A 25,072-nucleotide genomic window follows, 5' to 3' on the forward strand; every position below is an offset into this window, starting at 1 on the left:
AATAGGTGTAATGTGATATTGCAATTAAAGAAAACATTAATATACCGCACTTTTTAGGCCTACATTTTATTTGTGTCTTACGTTAACTATATAGTAATCCACATTTATCATTAGGATAATAATGCAAACATCCGAACTCTCCTTGTCGTGATTGGCTGTGATAGAGCCAAGTAACTGTATTTACATCTAGAAGCACACGCGCTGACCATTAATTACATGAAACGCCTGACCCCGGACACGTGTCACTGTGCTATATTAGTACTGCAGTAAATTGAAATCTCTTAGTTTGCGTCAACATTGAGTATTCCACATCAACCGGTCAAGCTTTAAAGTCGTGAATCCGTAGCATTGAATTATGAGTTAAAAATATGCTTCCATTATCCGATAAATTCTTGCAGAAACGGTGTCTTAACACTTCAAATCAAGGTCTAAATTATTACTTCACTAATCGTAGCATTCACACGAGAACCAACGAACAGTAACTACAGTACACCGAGGTTCTTTGGCTTAAAAATAATAACAAAATAAGAACAGATTGAGGCTGAGGTAATATGCCAAATGAGGTTTTCATTTTTTTCCCGAAATCCAGCTCGCATACAGTCGTTAAGGTCTAAAAAGGTATACTGTATCAACATGATATCTACATCAATTACAATAATAATAGTAATAATAATAATAAAATATAGATGATAATAATAATATATTATTATTATTATTATTATTATTACAACAATTCGAGCCAGATACACGTTAACTATCATGCTGGATTGAAATGGATGATTCACAATAATAATAAAGGTTGTTAAGAGCGACTAAGTAAAATTGAAAACAGTAACAAGAAAGCGAATACCGTCCAGATCGATTACAGAATGGAATTTAATTGGAGTTGGTAATGCAAGAACAATCGAGGCACTCTCCTACGTGACATTCAAACACGATGAAAAACAACCGTACATACTAAACATTACAATTATTATATGCGAGTGCAATCTTCATTAATATCCAATAACACAATACTTAATATAAATGCACAGAATTCATGACCCATTACCGATGAAGCCATAAATATGAAGTTATATTTTCAACAATAAATCATTGTAGCATTCTGTAATGTGCAATCAAATAAAAACATTTCTTTAAATAATGCATTTCAAATCTCAACTTTTGATCAGTGTGACGTTGTTGAGGGCGCTTGTTGGCGTGGAGTGTAATGTAAATGTATTATTGTAGAAAAGTAGTATTAGAGGCGAATATGACGTTATGGTATTTTACATTGTGTTTTATTATCTAGGTTGATAGTGGTAATTTGATAAAATAATAATCATAATAGCTGTAAAAAAAGCAACAATTACAAAAACTAAAATAACAATGTAAAACTTTATCTCGAGTCTCATTTGGCATTCTTAAATAGCACTCTTAGACTTAAATTCGGATATTTATTTTTAAAAAAAATTAGAGGCTGGGGTGGACCGCTTGCCTACCCCTTCCTTAGAATTTGGCACCGACTATTGATGGTGATAATGATTATGAGTAAATAGGTTTATTATTAAAACTATAATCGTAAAACAAAATGTTTCTAACTCGAAATTCTGAAAGTCTATTCTAATCATTTTGTTGTCCTGTTAGCGTGTCAGTTTTCTTTTTTCTGATGTTTTTTCTGTTAAGAAATTTACCTCAATTCAGTTAATTCTGCAACGATGATTTTTATGAACTTGTTCCGATTGTTGCTTTTAAAGTGTGAAGTGTTTGCCAATTTTTTTTTTTCTTTGCAATTTTTAAACTAATTATATTTTAATTACTCCAATTTTTATAGTCTTGGTATATTTTGTACTGAAAATTTATTGTATATTGAATATTTTTAATAAAAAGTATAAATAATGATGATAATGATGATGACGACGAGCATGATGATGTGATAACGACAATATGGTGGTGATGATGATGATGATGGTGGTGATGGTAATAATGATTGTATGATAATGATGACGACAACCATGTCATGATGATGATGATGATGACGACTATGATGATGGCAATAATGATAGTAATGATAATGCTGATGATATGATGATGATGATGATTACAGCTAAAATGAATATAATGACGACAATGAGTCATCGATTTTTTGGTATTGGTAATGGAAGTACTGTAGTTTACATACTGTAGTTTACATCATGTAAAAACCTACAAAATAATAATAATCATAATGATGGTCACCGTGTGAGGTAAAGAGAACGATGAACGAGCGCACGCACCGGTGGTGAAATAGTTGAAAATAGGCCTATCTATAACTCACTTATCTTAACGTTTCGATGTGCTCTCTAAAACATTATCTCTCAGTTGTCGGACAGTGACATAAATCGGGAGACACATTACGAAGTGTTACGAAGTGTGATGAAGGCCCGCAGGCTTTATAAGCATCTCATTTGATATATCCAAAATATTTAAGAAAAAAAAAACCACCCTAAAAACAACAGCTGTCGTGTCTCAAATTGGCATCAACGAATCCAGTTCAAAAAAGTTGGCTTTCGACTCTTTGCACCTGACAAACTCGGTATTACAAGTCAGAAAAAATCCCATTAATTTAGAATGTATAATAACAACATGATTCCGACCACCATTAAAAATGTCTCTTGTATATCAAATACATGTGAATTGACTAGGCTACTTATACGAACATAAAACAGTTTTGGCCACTCTGGTGAACTAGGATATTTATTGCACTACACGATATACAATTGCGTTCCATATAAATCATGTGATACCTTTACCCTGATGAGAACATAGGAGAAAATATTAGCGCACAACATCGACACCATTTGCTACGTCATCATTTAGGTGGCGCACTTACTAGGGTCACGAATAGATGTTTTTATAGATACATGATGCATTACAGCCAATCACAGACGACTTGTCAGGATTTTTACGTTTTCAACATACTTAGTAATATGAATGGAGGCCATACATATAGGACATCAACTAGTGAGAAAAGTTACTTTATATTTTTGGTCACTATATTAATAATATTTACAGCTTAATTGTTATAACCTCTTTTCATTTTTTTATATTCTTCCCTGTTCTAAGCCAATCATTAACCGTAGGCCTATAATTATCTTCTTAAACAATTATATAACAATCAAATCACTATAAGAATGTGATGAATAACATTGTGATTTTTCCATTTTGCACTGCTAAAGTTAATCAATCACAACATGAAACACGATACAATTACATTCGAGTATTTTGGTCACTAAATTATTTAAGTTATCCATTCATATTTACAATTATATAATAACCTCTTTTCATTTGCATATTCTTCCTTGTACAATATCAACCAATCATCAACCGCACAATTATTTTCTTAAACAATTATATCACAATCAATTCACTATAACAATGCTATTAGCAACATCGATACAATTGCATTAGAGCTCCGCCCATTATTTTTTACATGTACACGTATAAACCTATAGGAATGCGTTGATATATATTATAACTAATTGACATTAAACTTTTTTACGAGCAAGTTATAATAAATTTTACTTATTCTACACCTTCATGCCAAAGTGATGCTATCAATTTTAGCCATATGGTGCGTTTCATTTAGCAGACAACAAATGACTGTAAAGTGCGCTCAAGTTACTCATTAATAATGTTCATTAAATGCAATTAACATACAATGTCGATATATTTATTGTTTAGAGACTACAATAACACCTGAAAGACTTTCCACTGTCTACACTGCGTATGTGAAAATATTTGATCATAATCTTGCAACATACTCCAAAAAGTATATTAGCCAGTTCATAGTTAGAACCGCACATGCTCGTATCAAGGTCATAATAATTACCATACACACAACATAACCACAGCTCCACTATGTTCGAGTGTTTCAGTAAGCTGTTAGTCAGCGAAAGCGCCTGGAGGTTAGAACTGCACGATATCCTATAGATCTCTGTGGCCTAATGGATGATACTGGCCTTGACAGCGAGATGTTGTGGGTTCGAATCCCGCCAGAGACACTTTTAGTTGATGAGTAATGTTTGATGCGATTATTACAACTTGTTCTTATCTGAGCACTATTATTTATCTATTTGATTCTATACACACAAACATAGGTTTATGTCGATTAACCTTGGATAACACAGGATACGCGCATGCGCAGTTCAAACCGAAAATTGGCTTAGTGAAACTAAAACGATGTTACTTCAAAGGATGGCTGGAGCATTTAGAGATCTTATGAAATCAAACAAAATTTTTCATCAGAGACTGTCTAAATAAGTTAGCAAATAGCACCGATAGTATGCAAACTATTTCTAAAAATAATCTATGCTATCGCAATATAAAACACTTTTATAAATCTGGATCGCTAGTCCACTGAACATAAACAAACTATTTTAATGATCATAAACAATTTTACAGAAAGCACCTGTCTGTACCCTCCCGTGGGATAAGCACAATGGAAAAGGCACATCACGATTTCTACTCTAAATATTATATTATCTTCGGCAGCTCAGTCTTGAGAGACATGCTTAATGCATTGAATTTCTGATGGTTTTTTTTTTTTACAAGTGATTAAAATGCTTACAATTTTAGACCATGTTCCTAATTATTTTTTCTTATTTCTTTCTTAATTATTTTTTACATTTGTCACTTCCTCCTTTTTCAATTCTTATGTCTCTTCCTCTCTTTTTCTTTTTAAATTCAATAAATAATAATAATAAACACAATATATTTAATTTAATAACTAATAATCATAATAAAATTAATTAATAATAGTAATAGTAATAACATAATAATAACAATAGCAATAACAACAATAACAAAAAATAATAATAATAACAATGAATTTTTATATCTTTGACGTTCTCTAATAATAATACTTTTCCTATAACAAATTAGTGTTAAATTGGGTGGTGTAGTATGCATGTTCTGATGTACACATTTATATTATGTTTCATACATTTTAAAATGCGGCTAGTATGTGTTACAGTGCGTCACGTACGTGTTACATGCCATTTATTTCTACTATTATTAGCGAAGATCCACAACCAGTATCTCATATTTATTCCGATAATTAGTACACACACAGCTCTGGAAATTTCATCTCGTAGACAGGAATGGATTGTACTTGGGAGGGCATGGCAGGGTCCTGTCTGAGAGGGCTGCCAGCTGGCGACACGGGTGACCTGTTAAGAAAGAATACAATATTTTCAGTGAATGTTATAGAGAAGGCAGTGATTAATTGTTACACTTAGTATTAAGTCTAATTCTGGTTGAATGTCATTGTATGTATGGATTGGGTTAACTATTTAATGTGAAACTGCTTTTGTAAATTGACGCAATTCAGAAATTATATGCTATTATGCTTTTTATATCTTTGAATAAATCAGAAATGAATGAATGAATGAACATCGAGAATCAGAATTAAAAATTGGTTTTAGACTGGTGTAATAATAGCCACTGCCTATAAAAAAAAAATCAATCGGACATTATCATTGTGATGTAAATCTCTCTGTGGCAGTCTTCCTCAGTTAGATATTCTAAACAAATGTGTATGTCCAAAGGCATTCACTCCTTGGCATTTTGAAAGGTTATAGTATTTCAGAAAAAAAAAAAAAAATTTGTTTTATAAAGAGTGAGTTCAATGCATCATTCTTGCAGGGAAGGAGCGGAGTGACGCAACATAACTATTTGTGTTGCCTTGACTGCCAAGAGCAAATTGGATGTTGGAACTACTTAAATGATAAACTATCAGCATCAATATGTTGCGTGTATGTACAGTTGTTTCTCAGTGAGCATTGCCTATATCAAAAATTTATCAGCTAGGTTTATTCTTGTATTTTTTAATTTTTTTTTTATTTGGTATAAAATGCAACAAAGGTTGAAAAACTTTAGAGTTTACAATAGGAACAAGCTGTCTCTTATACACATCTAGATGTGTATAAGAGTTACATCATGCGGTACACAGTGCATTACATCATGCGGTACACAGTGCATTACATCATGCGGTACACAGTGCATTACATCATGCGGTACACAGTGCATTACATCATGCGGTACACAGTGCATTACATCATGCGGTACACAGTGCATTACATCATGCGGTACACAGTGCATTACATCATGCGGTACACGGTGCATTACATCATACAGTACACAGTGCATTACATCATGCGGTACACGGTGCATTACATCATGCAGTACACAGTGCATTACATCATGCGGTACACGGTGCATTACATCATGCAGTACACGGTGCATTACATCATGCGGTACACAGTGCATTACATCATGCGGTACACGGTGCATTACATCATACAGTACACAGTGCATTACATCATGCGGTACATGATGCATTACATCATGCAGTACACAGTGCATTACATCATGCGGTACACGGTGCTGTACATCATGTAATACACAGTGCAGTACCTATTGTGGTACATGGTGCAGTACATCATGCAGCTTACATAGTGCACTAACACAGTACAGTACAATGTGTGCTACACAGAGCAGTACATTGTGCTACAAGTTGCAGTACATTGTGTGCTGCACGGTGCAGCACATTGTGCACTACACAGTACAGTACATTGTGTGCTAGCGACACGGTGTAGTACATCATGCGCTATACGGGACAGTACATTGTGCACTACATGGTGCAGTACAATGTGCACTACTTGGTGCAGTACACTGTGTGCTACACGGTGCAGTACACTGTGCTACAAAGTGCAGTACATTGTGCACTACACAGTGCAGTACATCATGCGCTACACGGTGCAGTACAGTATATTGTCCACTACACGGTGCAGTATGTTGTGTGCTATACGGTGCAGTTCATCATGGCTACTTGGTATAGTACATTGTGCACTACCTCAATGTATTAAAAAGTGATGTGATGAACTGCAAACAATACTTTAGTACATACAAGCCTTGAGAAAGAATAATATATGCCGTGGAATTGAACGTTGAAAGGCTCAAGGTTTTTTTTTAACACAACTGCTGTTGACAGTAAATTGATTATGCAGACGTATAAGAGATGGCAATAATGCAAATGTAGTATGGATTACAATAATTTAATAAATATAACAAAAAACAATAGTAATATCAGCAGTAAATGCAAGCAGAGATCAAATTACAGATGAAAGTCCCTGCGTATAACATCATCCAACCCTCCACTCTTTTAAATACCGAACGATACGCAGGCAGTGTATGGACAATTTCATTATTTTTTTTATGCTCGAAGGTAAGTTCAAGAAAAAAATCAAACGATCTTGACTTTGACCTTTTCTTTCCAAAATATAATCTATCTCTTTCTTAGAATATTATGTACCATTTCAAATATATATTACGATAATCCATTCCTTAGTTTTTGCATAATCGTGTTAACAGACAGACAGACAAATTGGTGAATACATAACCTCCTTGGCGGAGGTACTGTAATAAATAAAAATGTAATACTCCAATGCACCCCAATAAAATTCAAGTACAGATCTCCCTTCAGCTATAAACCCCAGTCCCATATTAGGGACTGGGGTTATGGGACTGGGGTTTCCATGGATTTTAGCAGACTCTTTAATGAGAATAATGATGATTAAAATAAATTTGTGAATTTGGGATCATAGAAAACTAGTCTTTAATTGGCGGTTGGCGTTATTTGGATGGGTCTTCAAAGAAGTAGACCTGTACAGTAAATTATGTTTCACTTAATTCTTTATGGATAAAAAGGAGTGAAACCCTCTACTGTAAATATAGAAATCAAACACAACAATGACATATGATGTAATCAACTGTATCAGCACAACATTACAAGTAAATATACAGGAAATATTACATGGAAAAGAAAAATGCATACTAACAACTTGTATATATAAATATATATTTTATGGCCTTGAATTTTCATTACATTGAGCAGCATTCAGGTTTGATCTGCATTATATCAGATGCCTCAGGTAAGCATTGATGATAATGCACTTCATGTCAACATATCATGAACCTTTCATTTTGCATAATTAACAAATTACTAATTATTGTGCTTTCAAAAATGTTTGTATAATTTGAAATTGCCATATCAGTTTGTCAAGGGCATTATATAATAATTATACACGAAACTTAAGTCGGTATACAATTTTGTATATTTAACAGGTCCATTATACAACAGCTGTTCAATGCATCAATTTTATAATTACGTCCGAACTCATAAGGAAGACGATGAAGCCAAAGTTTGTTATTTTGTATAATTGCTCCTGCATTTAAATTTACTCTGAGTATCTCTATTTCGGTAGTTTGTTCATACCTTACATTCTACCACACATACTAAATCTTTCTTCTGCCTCAAGTTGATTTTTCCATTGATTCTCTTTCTTATAACCATGTAAACTCACTTTTCTTGATAATTCTCAATGTTTTAGCAAATTTCTCTCACACAGGGAAAAGTACAGTATCTTGTTTGTGATCCTATCCTCCAAATTTTTAAACAATTTTCTCCACACCCACATATTACATGCATACATTTTTCCAATATTCTTTTTCATCTGTGTTCACATGCATGATGCATTAAGTAGGACATACAGTAGGTGTGGTGCCAGGCTCCTCTGTAGGGAAGAACCCTCCCACGGGAGTAAATTTACTACTGTATTCGTCAAGGAGAAAACAATTCTGAGCAACTCCTGATCATGCATATTTAGGCTCTCGATGGAAAATCCCTCTCCCCTACTATCAGGGAAGTGGGTCCCCCCGCCAGGGAAATCCTGGCGGCACCAGTGGAACATTCCAGAAGAGAGTCACACATTCTTACATCAAGTTATTGCTTGAATTCACTTTGTAAAATCTTTACTGAATGCATGCATTGGTTCTCAGATCTCATTCACAATATCCATCTTCCAATAATAAAATTGTTGGATATCGTAAAACCTTGAATAGAACGCTCCATTGGGCTTAATCTCAAGAAGAATAGCCCATCTCCAAAAGAAGCCCTTCAGTTTCCAAAAATAATCTTGAAAAGAATCCTAATGGCTTCTAATCAAGATAATATGGGCTTCTTTTGAGATAGTTCCATACTTACACTTAAACTGACGTTTTCTTTGGTTATTATGATAGCATGTCAGTATCAATATTATTTTATTGTATGGTTAAAAGTTTAAAATTCCAAAATTTACAGCATTTATTTTGAAAAGAAGTCACCCTATTTAGTTTTAAAAAGCGATCTTGAATAGATGCCCACCTCGAAAAGAGGACAATCCAATGGTCCTTAAAAAAAGGAGCCCATACAGTAGCTTCTATTCAAGGTTTTACAGTACTCATTTAAAAGGAAATTCAAATAAAGTAACCTAATGAAAACTGATGAAGTTTTTCAATCATTGTTGAATATTATTTCCAGAGTGATTCATCTGATGCTAACATTTCAGTGTTGGCACGTTTCTCTCATACATCCTCACTATCAGGTGGCTGGGAGATGTATTACTGCAACTTCAGTCTTTTTGTTTTTAAACAATTACCATAATCATTTATATAATTTTATTTAATTATTTGATCATTAAATAAAATATAATTAATTATGATAATGTAGTAATAATCATCTCAGATAGTGGTTATATTAAAAATGACACATAAACACAATTTCAACAAAGAAAACCAACATCTGTTAATGTATTTGATAAATAACAGTACATAATACAACTTTAGGCAAAAGGGCCAATGGTATAAACCAAACAGCAAACTAATTTATGCTTTAATCACTCTTCCAAAATGGTCACCCTTCCACAAGACAAACCTAAACACAATGTTGCTTTACATAAACTACTGTATGTCCCATTATAAGACATAGGGAGTGGAGCTGTTTTTGGTTGCGAGAAAAAATCCTGTTACCATGACAAGATCAAGGATCTTGGATTGGAAGACAAGCATCTTAAGACGGGATTCCAGTGCCTAAATTTTGTCCTAATCAGTGAAAACGCTTTTTGGCACTGACGCTGGTGGCACTCTCCAAAACTATCTAATACTAGAGGAAATCAATATATTGGAGACTCGTGGCTATAGCATCTCAACCACCAAGCCATTCAACTACATTCCAAAATATTATCATCGTCATCATCATTATCAGTCATCAGCATCATTATCATTTTATTGATCAAGATTATAATTATTATTTTATTTTATTGGGACTGCTTCTACTACCATGGACTTGAACTCTTTGTATAGTTCAGTATATTTTTATGTCTTTGTTAATAAGCATTACAATTTGTATGATTAAGAAGAAATACAGCACATGACATTATAGGGAAAATTGTGTTCAGATTCAATATCATAAATGGTTAATGTAACATGATCATAAAAGAATGTTACATAAATTTTCTAATGCTGCTCTTAGGCAAGACTTTTTTTATACCTTATCATCAGAGGGCAGAAAAAAATAAAAATAAAATTTTGGTTTTTCATTTAGCAAAGAGTTTTGGCAAAAATATCCAGATGGCGGAGAAAATAAAAATTTAATTTTTATTGGTGAGTGTAAACAGTGTAGTAATGAGATGGTTAAATGCATCTTACTTTGGAGCTGGCGTAATAAAAATAAAGAAAAACAGTTGTTTTTCTTAAATTTCCATTTTTCGTGGTGGCAGGTCAGCTAATTGGCCTATAATCAAGACTTTTTTAATACCTTGTTTAGTGAACTTATTTTTTTTTAAATCGTTAGGTGGGTGGGAAAAATAATAATAATAAATAATAGTGAAAGATTTTACCAAAAGGCAGAGGACAATTTTAATAAAAATACAATTTTATTGATGAATGTAAAGACTGTAGTACTGAGATTGCCAAATGCCTTAATAAGTTTATATAATTAAGGAAGAAATATATATCTTATTTTATAACATTATTGGCAGTCGGAGAGTTGGCTACACAAGATATAAGTAAGTATTGCTTTAATATAGCAAACCAAATGATACTCCTATTCTCACAGCAGACACATGTTCCCACAGGGAGCCTGTTTTGTTCTAATGAAAGCAAATGGATCATTTCACTTGTGTTCATCTGAAGTCCTCTGGAACCCCGGGGCTGCCTAAGGCACCTGGAACACAGCCAAATTATTGATCAGATTGTACTCAAGTTAAATAATGTCAGACCAAATTAAATTTCCTTATTTCAGGCACTTTTTGTTATTAAGGAAATTCATTGGATTCCAAATTATAAAAATATATTTGTTGTCGATGATATTTGTTACAATATGTGCATAAATGTCAAATGCAATTATTACTATTATTATTAATAATAACAATAATAACCTGGGTACATAAGGCTAGGATTGCCAATAACAAATTTAATCACTGACTTACATTGAGTGACAATCTATTTCACAAGATATGATACAATGATACTCTGCATACGTTATGAGGATAAGGGAATGAAATTATTTTTTATTGTGAAGGTAAACCTTGACAGGATATGAACCAGAACAATGGGAATGGAAGGCAAGTCATTTAGCAAAAGGACTACTACATCTGCACAGTTACTTACTCTCTCCTACCTGTATTCATATTTCTGCTACTGTTTCTAATTTGGAGAAACGGGAAGCCAATTAAACACAAGAATTTAAGAACACAAAAAAGATGTTGTGGGAGATACGCACTAGGGCTTCTAGAACATCAACTTTAATAATGATGCATAAGTCAGCCATCACAGATCATATAACACAGCACAACCAATACCTAATCTGGAAAGTTAATAATTTCGAGAAAGAACCATCATGGCAGGAGCAAAAAATAATAGAATCACTATGGATAAAAAAGAAAACAAACACAATGAACAGGGATGAAAGAGCCTAAGAACTTAGTAACATACATGATGAACATTTAAAGCAACACAGAGGAGGTGGGGGACCCTGACGATCCGACCATAAGAACAAGGTGGAGGGCGCACATCATCTACTGTACCATGACGTAACAATGATAACATCATGTCAGGTAACTGATGAAGTTTGCTGTAGGTGGACAAAACATCTGAAGTGAACACTAAATTTTGGTTAAACAAAAAAGAAATTAAGACAACTATTGATATGGGATAACCAGATAAATTTCTTCCAAGATATGTTTTTATTTTTTATGCAGGTTGATTATTAATATATATAAAATATAATGTTTGCAAAACCTCACAAATTGATGGAAAATTACTCTTACTCTCTCCTACTTTATTCACATATTTACTACTGTTTCTAATTTGTTTTTTATTTTTTATGCAAGCTGATATAAGTATTAATAAAATATATAAAATATAATTATTGCTAAATGTATGGTCAACACAATCTATGGAAAATTATTACCATTAGGCTTCAACTGTGGTACCACAACAGTGTGAGGAGTGAAAGGGAAATGGAAAAAAACTAAATTGTGTTTTGTTTTGTTTTGTTTTTTTTTTAGTTGATAGTGGGGTAGGATTTGTGTATAGTCTTCTTTTTTTTTCCTCTAAAGAACAATAGTCACCTATCTTCTATCTTAATTATTCATACACAATTGTGCAATTAAATATGCAATTTATTCAATATATTCCATATATATTTCAACCTATTTTCTACTTTATTATCATAGCTATTGAATATGCTGTTAAACAAATCTATTCCTTTACAAATTATACATTCACCCAATTAGCACATGAATAACCTTCATTATTTTTTATAGATTCATAGTCAGTGGCGTAACGATGGGGTCGGGGGCCCTGTGTATTTCTGAAACTGGGGGCCCTTTTTGGGCCCCGGTCACCAATTCCATCGTGGGAGTTTAAATGTGCATTGTTATTCTAAATGTTTATAACAACGAGTAAATGATATAATATGGATCCAGAAAATTGAGGCCAGGGAGGGATTTTCACAGTTGATTCTATACCACCTCAGACCTAACCATGGTTGGGGCTGAGGTAAGAAAATTTATGAATACGGTATCTTTAGATGGCCGGAAATGGCACTTCACAGACATAAAATTGTGATTGTGAATATATTTTTTTTTTATCTCCAGTTAAAAAATATTTTGAAAAATTTAGTGGGGCCCCGGGCCAGCAGCTCCAGGTCGGCAACTCACCCCCTCCCTCCGCCACCCTCACTCTTTATTCCGCCACTGGATATAATAAATGTCCTACAGTCGATTTCAGACACACATGCTGTTGCCCTTGTGGGGCTGAGAAAACAAAATGATGGCACGTCTAGATGGCCGGAAATGGCACAAACAGACTTAAAATTGTGTATATAATTTTCTTTTTATCTCCATTTTAATTTTTTTTGTTGACAAATTTGGTGGGGTCCCAGGCCGAGAGGAGGGTCCCGTCATGCCAACAGGGCCCCCTCTCTTTAATCATTATAATATGATATACAGTATTCCCTACAGTCGATTTCAGAGACACATTATGGTGTTATTTATCAACAAAGTCCTTTTTGGTCAGGGTGCTAGATCGAGAAACCTATGGGTAGGGTCCCTTTGGGGCCCTGCGGACCGCTGCATGAGAGCGCATACGCGTTACACCACTGTTCATAGTTCGAACAAAAGGGTTAAAATGATAAATCACTCATCAACGGCTAATTAAAGTATCATAAATAAGAATTTTTAATAGCAGTCATCTTGAATTCAAAGAAATGCCAAAAGGTGCTTGGGATTTTATGAAACAGCAGAGTGCACAAATCATGAAACATGAAAAAAACTTAATTCTGTTTTTTGTTTTAAGTTGATAGTGGGGTAGGATTTGTATAGTCTTCTTGGATTTTTTTCTCCCTAAAGAACAATAATCACCAATCTTCTATCTTAATTATTCATACAAAATTGTGCAATTAAATATGCAATTTATTCAAAATATTCCATATTTATTTCAACCTATTTTCTACTTTATTATCATAGCTATTCAATATGTTGTTAAACAAATCTATTCCTTTACAAATTATACATTCACCTAATTAGCAAATGAATAACCTTAATTATTTTTTTATAGATTCATAGTTCAAACAAAAGGGTTAAAATGATAAATCACTCACCAACAGCTAATTAAAGTATCATAAATAAGAAATTTTAATAACAGTCATTTTGAATTCAAAAAAATACCAAAAGGCACTTGGGATTTTATGAAACAGCAGAGTGCACAAATCATGAAACCACTTTTCATCTTATATTACTATCCAGGGTTGTAGCTGTAGAAAACTAAGCATGGTAGGTAGACAGTTTCAGGGTAGGTGGGTAAAAAAAATAATATGAGTGGATATTAAGGATGGGCAAGAAGGTTAATAAAGGTGGGTGGAGGGCCATAAAATTAGCTTTCGACAAGGTGAAAAACTTCAAGGCTTGGTGGCCCGCCTACCTCTGCCCATTTTAACAACATCCCTGTTAAACCATAAAATATACAGAAAACTGTAAATACAAAGTTTTATGTGATAAAAGCAGTTACTGTCCCATATATGGGTGTGATGTGACATCGTGCTTATATATGGGCAAATCACATGAGTTGTCCCATTTGCATGAATAGATTTTTACTAAAGAAAGAAAACTGATAACAAGAGAAGAGCTAGCTAGCATCAACAATTCATTAAACTGCTCAGAATGACAGCATGCTGACATTTTGCAGGATACTATAAAAAACACTTGTTTATATATAAACTAGCCTACATAAAATACAATACATGAATTCAGCATAAATTGGGATTTACATATATATTCCCATATGGCAGCGCCATGAAAATGTGTTTTCAGAATGTTTTTTGAAGGCCTTCTCGGATTAAATGGCAACTTGCAGCCTGTTTTGAGGAGAATGCAAACGTTTGATCATTCTCCAGTTCAGAAAAAATAGGATTTAAACACAAAGCTATAACAAAAACTTTCCATTGATGTCCGAGATGAACTTGTTTTTGGAATTGATTCTTTTATCAGAACTTTAAAACTATTTTATACTAGGAAATAATACTATTTCAATATTTCGTCTCGCATTTTACCCTTATAAATTGAACATTTTAACATTAGTTTTTCGCTGCAAATCTTCTATTTAAATTTTTATTGTATTTTTAATATTTTTATCTTTTTAACTTTTGACCGATTTCATTGATGATTTTGTACATTTATATTTTTCAATAAAAAATTTATTGATAGGCCTATTTTAACTTGAATATTTTATGCTAATTTAATTTATGGCCTCATTAGCATCAGTGAGCCACTAGACAGTGATTCAGTTCAATTTTTGGGCAACCCTGTCAAGCCAAGTGTTGTTTTTTCCTTTCTGTTATCTTGTGTTCATCAATTTTAATGTTCTTTGGACGAAATAAATGAAATGAAATGAAAATTAATTGCTAAACACATCAAAAACTTAAACACATTTTGCAGTGCCTAAACATGTTTAGCTTTTTGAACAGGTCACCAAAAACTAGCAAATTTGTATGGAGCTTCATGTTTAAATCCTCCATGCTGTTTTTACACAAAATGATCGTGGTTCAACATGGAATGTATTACCACCTAAGCAAAGATTTACTTAAAGTGGTTTGGAATACTAGACTCGCATACATCACAATATCATTACCAGAATGATAGTATAATCGAAATACATGCACATAGGGACTATGATTGCTGATAGGGAATGCACTTGAATTTCAATTTTTTTTTTCTTAGATCAAAAATAGCCATAACAAATACCGAATTGCTGGTGATGTATTATTGTAAAAAAAATTAGGATAAAATTACTTAAATGAATGTAATCAGGTAAAAAAAAAGGAATCATCAAAGTATATAATAAAATTTTAAAAGAATCAAAGCAAAAACAAAGAGAATGTGTCCAAGCATAGGGATGGTCCAGATGTACTTGCAACTGTAGATGTTGATGCTACTGTAGTCATCACGTGCCCCAGGGGATTAATAAAAAAACATTTAAATTTCCATTTATACAGTAATTATTCTGTATTTGCTTTAATTTTGCATGGGTCAAACCTCTCCTTGTGGGAATGTTTCTCTGTTTTAAAGGAGTACCAATAAATCTTCTTATCTTATCTTACTACAAAAAATCAAATTTAAAAATCTAAAAGTAACAATAAAAATACACCATAGATTTTTTTTTTATAAAAACATAACCAAATTTGTTGAGGAATCTGATTAAGAAGGACACTGCTAACCACTAAAAATATACTTATCAGTGTGCCTAATTTGTATCTGGTTTTCTTAGTAACATTAAGTTGGAAGTATTCTGAGAATCCTAGGAATTTGCAGACACTTTTAGCGAACCTACTGATGTAATCGGTACATCAGGCAGCAAGAATTTGGAGGCTACTCTTTTACTAAGAAATTTAAGCAGCAATCACAACAACAAATATGACATGTTTGTACAAGCATGTCATCCACAGTTGGTAAATTACTAGGAGCAAATTCTCCAACTCTATTTTCAGACAGACTACCATTGTAGTACCAAGTTAATATTTTTTGTGCATAGAAACTCCTTGTATGCAAGATCGATCAATCCATATCAAAGCAATTGATTGTCTACTCAAGCACACATGATTAAGAGCAACTTTCGGGGAGGCTTTAACCATAGGTACCAATGCTGTTTTAGTCCATTATAAATATATTTAATATCTTGTTTTTTTGTCTTGAAATTTTATAATATATAGTAATAATAGTAATCGATGTCTAAAAATATTTTTATATGTCTGAAATTTTAACAATGTTATGATGTCTCGCCAAGGAAAGAAATTTATTCATAGAATGCATTTTTCATTATGAATAAAGAATTATCAGTATCTACTGTATATCTTTATACCTTAACATTAAACTATGCACCTTACTAAAAATTCAGAATTTAATGAAGTGTAGAAATTTGGTTTTTGTAAGTGGAATCAAGTGGCGTTGGGGAAGCTGGCCAAAGTCCAAGCAATGATGACAGACTACTGCTCAAAATAATTTTAAAGCACCTCCCTCAACTGAAGTCGTGGTTAGCAACTACCTATATCACATTGTTGTATGACAAGAAAAATAATGGAATCCTGAACAATTTGTCTAAATCTAGCATACCCCAACTTTTTTGCAGACCCTTTTGGCTCAGTGGACCCCAAATTATCTTTCACAGACCAGTAGTTTAGGACCACTGACTTAAAGATAGGTGACATACAGTAGCCATAAAATCATGAATGTCAGCCTTAACAATGGGGCGGCTGAGATGATCTACATGTTTCATCTGTATAATTCCCTCCCCAGGCCCCTCTATTTTGAATTCCTGGATTCACCAATGGTTTCTATAAACATTTTTTGTACTGTAAGTTTTACACAATACTGTACATCATACCCACATAATTTAAATTAATATTTTGCCATACATACATTTTAAAATAATTAGAAAACAAAATATAGTTGACATCATTGATGCAAAAATGATGGTAGTATGCCGGATGTATTTAATCCATAATGATGAATAGCAAAATACTTGGAAAAAAATGTAAATTCTTTCCTAAAACATTGTGAACATACAATTTAAATATAAAAATATACAAACATCAACTGTCCTCAAATGGTTAAGGCCTACCAGAAAAATTACATGACAGCTTCAACTATTAAATTAGGTCATTAGAGATAATAATGACAGCAATATGTAATAGTACCAGAATGTTTTAACCTTAACGTCACTGCAAATTTACATAGAAATTTTCAGAATAGCAAAATTTTAACCAGTATATCAATACAGTATCAAATTTTATTTCTACAGAGGTTTGTTGAAATATTGACTGACATAATAAAACAGACTTAAAAAAGCAAGGTAGTTGATTTTGATTCAGAATTGATGCCTACTGTAGGAATACCATGGATGGATTATGTTTTTAAAATCGACCTTGTGGATACAATACACTTGGCCGTCCTTCTGGAAACTGCTGGATGGCTATTAATGATAATAGGGCTCATAGAAACTACTGAATCGCATGGACGCTTCTCAGGAGCGAACTCATCACCATCATTATTTCTTCCGTGTATTAAACTCTGACATGACGCACTTAACAAAATTTCTCTTAACCATGTTTGGGATGAGGTGGTGGGTGAAAATCTCTCACTGGGCCCCCTTTATTTCGCATCTACCACTGTTTCTGGTGTTTCTTACTAAGTTTGTTAATGCTGAAGAAATTCAGTAATAATATGCATTATATTAAACTACATTGATGTGTCCCTTTAATACCTGGAACGCCAGGAAACAAAGCCAATCCAAGCAAGCTCACTTAAATCTTTGCAGGAGTCTAATTACCATATTGGTAAAAGCAAAGATGCGAAAACCATGACACAAATAATTGTTTAATATTGCATAATACAAATGACACTGTCAATGTTTGTATTACTACTGTGATTACTGTACTTCTTTTCTACCACTCTCATTGTTACTGTGATAGCTAGACTTGGGCCCTAAATACCATTTTGCCAGCTTTGACAAAACATGCAAGTTATATCATTCCTATGGTCCACCATAATAATGCACAGGCCTGGAAAAACAACGTTTGTGCCTCTGACCAAGACAATTGTCTCAATAATATGCCTTCAGCACCAATTGTTTAATCAGTACACAATATACCCCAACAGTTTAATTTTTTAAATTTTTTCCCCCAAAAATGTCTCTGTGACATTCATGGTGCCTCCGACTGCTGGCCGTGCACTTTTTTTCAGCCCTGATGCACTCTTCCACACAATGTATTATATATAATCTATAGGGTAGTAAATATTATGTACACAATGTAGCATATCACAGTCTGACAATACGTAGCTAGTTTATCATATTTTTCCACTGTCTTTTGGATGGTTGTTGATGATGATGGTGATGATTATGATGATGACGATGATAATGTGGTAATGATGAAGATAGTAGTAATGATGATGATGGTGGTGGTGATGATGATGATAATGATTATGATGATGATAATGATTATGATGATGATAATGATGAGGGTGATGATGGATATAATTATGATGATAATAATGGGATAATGGTGTAGTAATAATAATGATGATGATAATGATGATGATGATAATGATGATGATAGTTGAAGTGTTGTTGAAGATAAAGAGTATAAAGTTAATGGGAATAATAAGAACAATGATAAGATAGTGATAATGATGAGTTGTCAACATAAAATAGACTTAACAGCTGTCATAATATAATATTTCAATAGATAATATGTGTTATCTGTATCTGCCATCTAGGATAATAATAATGAAGCTACAGTACAAAAGATTTATTAAAAAAAATATTAATATTCATAGCATCAGCTTAATATGCAGTTTAAATATCTCAGCCTAATTTAGGTTTGAATGGCTCTGCGCTGTTTACTAGCTGCCGCTTTGTGAAATGTGCCCCTGGGGAACCGAGTATGTGTTCTAAAGGTGTTTCATCCTTTGACTATGGCATTAACATGAAATGTATACAGAACAGGTATTATGTGCAATAAAACCATCTTATTGTTATTTACACGTTTCATGAAATTCTTCTTTAATATATAAAACATTAACAAAAAGATATGACCAATCTTAAGGAATATAATTAAACAGTATTCATATCTTATACTACCTCAACCAATCACAATATATATATCACTCATATTATTTTGTGGTAACAGTGTTTTTGTTATCTACCTTTAATAAATGCACATATTCAGCCCTCAGGCATATCACTTACTAACATCATAAAATACAACTGCAAAGCTCTGCCCAGACTATTAAATATTCTATATATGGTCATGATGCAACCATATATGGTCATGATGTGATGTCATCATAACCATATTTAGGCCTGTCACATGTTTTTGTCAAATAAAATGTTGTAGTCTAGACAGGACTTAATTAAAAAAAAATAAAAAAAACAACATCATTAATAACTAACCAATAATAAAACAAGAAAAAAATTATTAATTACTAAAAATACCAATAACAAGGCAAAATTATTTAGAGTTTTAACCCAAAAATCAAAGCAAAGTTATCATCTTGCTAATATTAATCATGGTTACTCGCCCGATAAATTTTTAAATATCTATGTGTGCAATGCTTTGTTTTATGGAATGGATTTATTAAAATTGGCTGTCATAGTTTGAAAGCTTGTAGATAATTTATGGCTTCGCAGCCAATCCACTAGGTTTGTACAAATAAATGTACTGTATTTAATTCTTATTTTACGTATGTATGACGTTATGATGAACTGTTTTTTTCATATTTTCTGTGTGCTTGAAATACTATCTAAAAAATTAAATAACATAAAAGCAATAAAATCTGACAAGTAACTGACATGTAATAGGTTTCATTTTTAAAGTTGGTCTGTAGTAAAATTTTAGAAAAAAATTAAGTAAAAATATTAGAATTACTTATTTATAAGGATCAGTTATCAACTACCTCCATTCAAAACAACTTGAATGTCATAACCACTAGACCACGGAGGCTTCATGGTTAAACAGATTCAAATACCACCAGATACACTCTATTACACAATAGGTACGGCTAGAAACAAATAGGTGCATATAACATAAATTAAGGTAGCCGTTAACACTGTTAAATCATATATGAATCATCAAAGAAAGGTAAATACAGTGTTCGAATAAAGGACTTAATAAATACATCGTGTAGCATATATATATTTTTTTTTTTTTTATTTGATGCATACTGGTTATTAAATTTGATACTTATGCCTGCTCAAAACCACTAAATATACTACTGTTTAGTTATAATAGTGTAAAGATAACATTTGATGCAGGAGGTATTTGATCAAGACAATTTTCATGGTCGGAGGCACAAAAATATTTTTTCCAGGCCTGGATTTGTGTTTCATTGGATGCTAGTATTTTATTTCATTATTTGGTTTAGGCCGAAGGCCACGGATATGCCATATCCCTTCACAAGACAAACATACCGTAAAAACAAGATTCTCTACAGAACCCAAGTCTTATTATGAGGTTTAGTGTGTGGAATTGTTTTGGCCATGAACAAGAATCCTGTCACTGTGAGTGAAAACAATTGAACATAGGGCTCTGGGATTGGAAGGTAAAGTATCTTAACCACCAAGCTATTCAAGTCCACATATTAATAACTATGTTATTTTCAAATGAGCAATTCATTCTTGAAAGGTTATTTTTTCAGAGTTTACCACAAATGCATACATTTAAAACATAAAAATAAATTCTGTGCCAAATACCTTGAATCTAAGCACACAAGTGATTTCAATGATATTACTTTCATTGCATTAAACCACTCAATTCACTATAAACTAAATTTAACTGTGCCTATATTTTTAAATTTTAAAATGTCAGGATTTGTCTCAACGAGGTCAGGGTTTGAATCGGCTAAAAGGCAATACTGTATAATTAACTGCACGCAAATAATTATGTAGAAAAGCAATAATGTTTTTTTCTGTCCATTTGAAATGCACTATAGTCTGTGCATTGAAAACCCCTGCATGAAAACCTATTCTTTATTTTTATAATTATTTTACAAATTAGAAACCAAACTGCTAAAGGCCCGCAAAACTCTGGTTCCGAAAATGGTCTTATTGCAAAGAAATTTTATTATTTTCTGTCCATTTAAAATGCACCAGTCTGTGGCCCTGCATGAAACCTATCCTTTATTTTTATAATTATTTTTTCTAATTAGAGACCAAACTTGCTAAAGGCCAGCAAAAATCTGGTTCCAAAAGTGGTCTGTATTTTGAGAGAGACCTGTACCTCAAAACTGAGGAGGAAACTGTATAATCAGTTTGATGTGTCTGCACCATTGTGACTGTGTATCTACCAATGTTTGTAGACAAAGCACCTGAGAATGTTGTCCTGGCGGGCTTTGCGCCCTAAATTGCTGGGAAACGGTGCAGTGGTGTTTAGTTTTATCTGCGTTGTTTTATTTTTTGTTTCTCACTTTCTGGTTTTCTTCTGTTAGATGTATTTCATCATCACAGTATATTAGTACAAAATACAAAAAAAAATAGCAAAAAGCAATCTGATCTTCATGAAATAGCCCTATATAAATGTTGTAATGTATGTATGTATTATATTTAGATATCCTACTATTATATCATACATGTTTGTTTTATTATGCCATTTTCGAAACCTGTAGTTCTCCATGAGAGTGGAATTGTTTCACATTTGAGCAAAACTGTCCGGTTTAAAAATGATGTTTCACTGTTTATTATCTGTTAAGTTTTGTAACTTGTTTGTATTTTATGTATTTTCTATGCTTCAAATCTATATGATACAACCGGTGACAGTAATTGATAGCGTGTATCCACACCTCAAACCCCAAAATGCTTTGCACGTTCTTGCTGTGGTACTCACCCTTTGTTCCGCCGATGAGGCCAGCACCTCCAATGTGTTGTTTTGGAACCTCTCAAGAATATCCCGACGCTTCTCAATTGCCGACTCGATACCCTCATCGTTATCAACATCCGTCAGCGTCTTCTTAAGAACGTCATAAGTTATCTGCTCTTCTGGATGTTTCTGATAAAGAAAAAAATATGCGTAAATTCATATTGTAAAACAAATGATGGTCAAAGTTATATCAAACAATCAATCAATAATAATGAATATACTGTATCTTAATACAAAATGAGTTAAAAATTGAAATAATCTCATTTTTTTTTAAACGATAGTTAAATTTATATTCAGCCATGAAATTCCCCCTATTGGGATGAATAAAGACTTCTTGTATCCTTATATCACAAAATCAATCATTCCTAAATAAACTGAATAAAATGTATCAATACAAAGGGAGATAAAACTATTTCATAATTCAAAAAATTAAACACATAACCACGATTTATGGTAACAATGAAAAGTTAAAATTTAAATTTAAATGCAAACTTAAAAAAAAAAATATTTATTCACACCTGATTTTCTAATAAAATACAAATTCAAAATACTAAATCAAAATATAAAATTGAGTAATTATTGAGTAGAAATACGCATGGATAAAATACAGTCAACAAGTTCGATAGATAATGTATAATACAGTATTATCGTCAACATCATAATTTTTATGATTATCATCATCTTATGCTAATCTCAAAAATTTTAAGCAATTATTATTTTTACCCTGGTTCCTGCTGGCGAGTTGTTTACCGACTCCATTTCTAGGATAACAGAACCAGGATCAGTCGCACTCCTTATACGAAGCTCCAAGGCTATATACAAATTTCAATTGAAGAAAAACAAAATATTAGATACAGTAAATTATATGCCAGTCAATTTGGTAAATGGAATGTTCAGCATTTTGTAGCTAAATTAACCACAATTCCAAGGGCCAGTAGCTTGGCAGATATAGCAAGGCCAAAGTAAAGTATGCAAGACCTTAATACAAAGAGTTGCATAAACAAAATTTAAAACGATGGTGATGATCAGGATGATAATGATGATGATGATGATGATGATGATGATGATGATATGAAGAATAATGATGAAGATAACGAATGGGATGTGGAAGTGGTTTGGTGCAGCGGGAACGGCTTGGTTTTTGCAATTTCAAGGTCGGGGTTTCAATCCCTCGCTGTGTGTGTGTGTGTGGGTACATAAGGAGGTTTGAGTGCATTATTATTATTATTATTATTATTATTATTATTATTATTATTTTTGTTATTGTTATTGTTATTGTTATTATTATTATTATTATTATTATTATCATTATCATTATCATCATTATCATGATGATGATGGTAGTGGATAAAGATAATTATGCCGATGATAATGATTATGAAAATGATTTTGATGATGATGATTATGATGATAATGATTATGATGATAATGATAATGATGATGATGGAGTAATGATTATAATGATGATTATGTTGGTATAATGATAATGATAGTGTAATGATGATAATAATGATGACAATGATGATGTTGATAATGGTGTAATGAATATGATATTTTCATATTTTCATTTTATTTAGGAATTAAAATTACATATTACTTGAATACAAAAAAGAAACAAAGAACAGACAAATGATTAAGAACAAAACATAAGACATTAATTCCTAGGGTAACCCAAGAAAGTTTTACAATACATAAAACTTATTTCCATTGGGGCCCTTATGGGCTTTATACTGATAAAGACAATGATGATGATGATATTAACTCTTTCGCTACGGCGAGCCGCTGACAGCGGCGCAGATAAAATATGCAGTTTGAGCGGAAAGCCACTGACAGCGGCTTGTTGACGTCACTGTAAACAAATGAGGATATCCCGGGGATATCCCCATGACGTTTGCATATATTATATTGAACAACAATCTGCATGACCTTTGACCTTATTTTGAGCCGTTGAGGGCGGCTCTCCGTCTGAACAAAGGCTGAAACAGGCTTCAAGCAGGCATTGTTGTTTTGAGTAACATTTCAATGGCTGCGCTTGGGAGACATAATTTAACTGCACAAGAAGTGCTTCGCAGACTTGCACAGTGGGATGTCAATGATGATGATACCCAGAGTGATAGTGATTGTTCAAATACTGCCACTGAATCACAAGATGACATGGATAGTAGCGATGATGATAGTGTAGGCCTAGCTAGGCCTAGTCATGATAGTGATGATAGTGAAAGTGTGCATAACACTAGCACCAACAACAGTGACAGTGACAACTTTCTTATAATTAGACAGAGAAGGTCTCAAGGATAAAGAATATATATACTTTTGTATATTTTTGAAAGCCAATTAAAAACTTATAACGCTTTTTCTATATATCTCCTATTTTCCCCAAATTTCCTGCATTTTATTCCGTCCAGATATGGGAAATATGGAATAGGAAATTATATAGTGAAAGAGTTAATGATGGTAATCAATGCCACAGTTTGGATTTTCAAACAGTGTAGGACAATATCAGGGTAGACCAACTTTACGCATAAATTCAAACAATGTGGACCCATTTTACGCAAAAATATGAAAAATCTGGACTCATTTTCTTAAATTGTACCCATTTTAAGCTAAATATGAGAAATCTGGACCCATTTTTCAAAAGGTGGACCCCTTTTTATGCATAAAAACACATAATTTGGACCAATTTATTAAAATGTGGACCCATTCTTTGTGGACCCATTAGAAAAATTGTGTGGGACTGTCCCAACTGTCCCAATAGCTGGCTACGGC

The 25,072-nt window shown here is 32.8% G+C and overlaps 1 protein-coding gene across 1 annotated transcript in view; it reads right to left on the reverse strand.

Moving 5' to 3' along the window:
* Positions 1-2,696: 2,696 nt before the first annotated feature.
* The window catches only part of LOC117121722 (protein EFR3 homolog B-like), a 41,978-nt gene continuing 19,602 nt past the window's right edge, over positions 2,697-25,072 (reverse strand). The window contains exons 14-16 of the mRNA XM_033267006.1: positions 23,030-23,118; positions 22,274-22,435; positions 2,697-5,189 (exon numbers count right to left, since the gene is read on the reverse strand). Of these exons, the coding sequence (XP_033122897.1) occupies positions 4,998-5,189; positions 22,274-22,435; positions 23,030-23,118 (443 nt within the window). The 3' untranslated portion in view covers positions 2,697-4,997. The remainder of the gene's footprint in view (positions 5,190-22,273; positions 22,436-23,029; positions 23,119-25,072) is intronic.

This window comes from Anneissia japonica, unplaced genomic scaffold (assembly GCF_011630105.1).
Source record: "Anneissia japonica isolate Jap-2015-1 unplaced genomic scaffold, ASM1163010v1 scaffold287709_len1912824_cov184, whole genome shotgun sequence".
NCBI classification, from domain to species: domain Eukaryota; kingdom Metazoa; phylum Echinodermata; class Crinoidea; order Comatulida; family Comatulidae; genus Anneissia; species Anneissia japonica.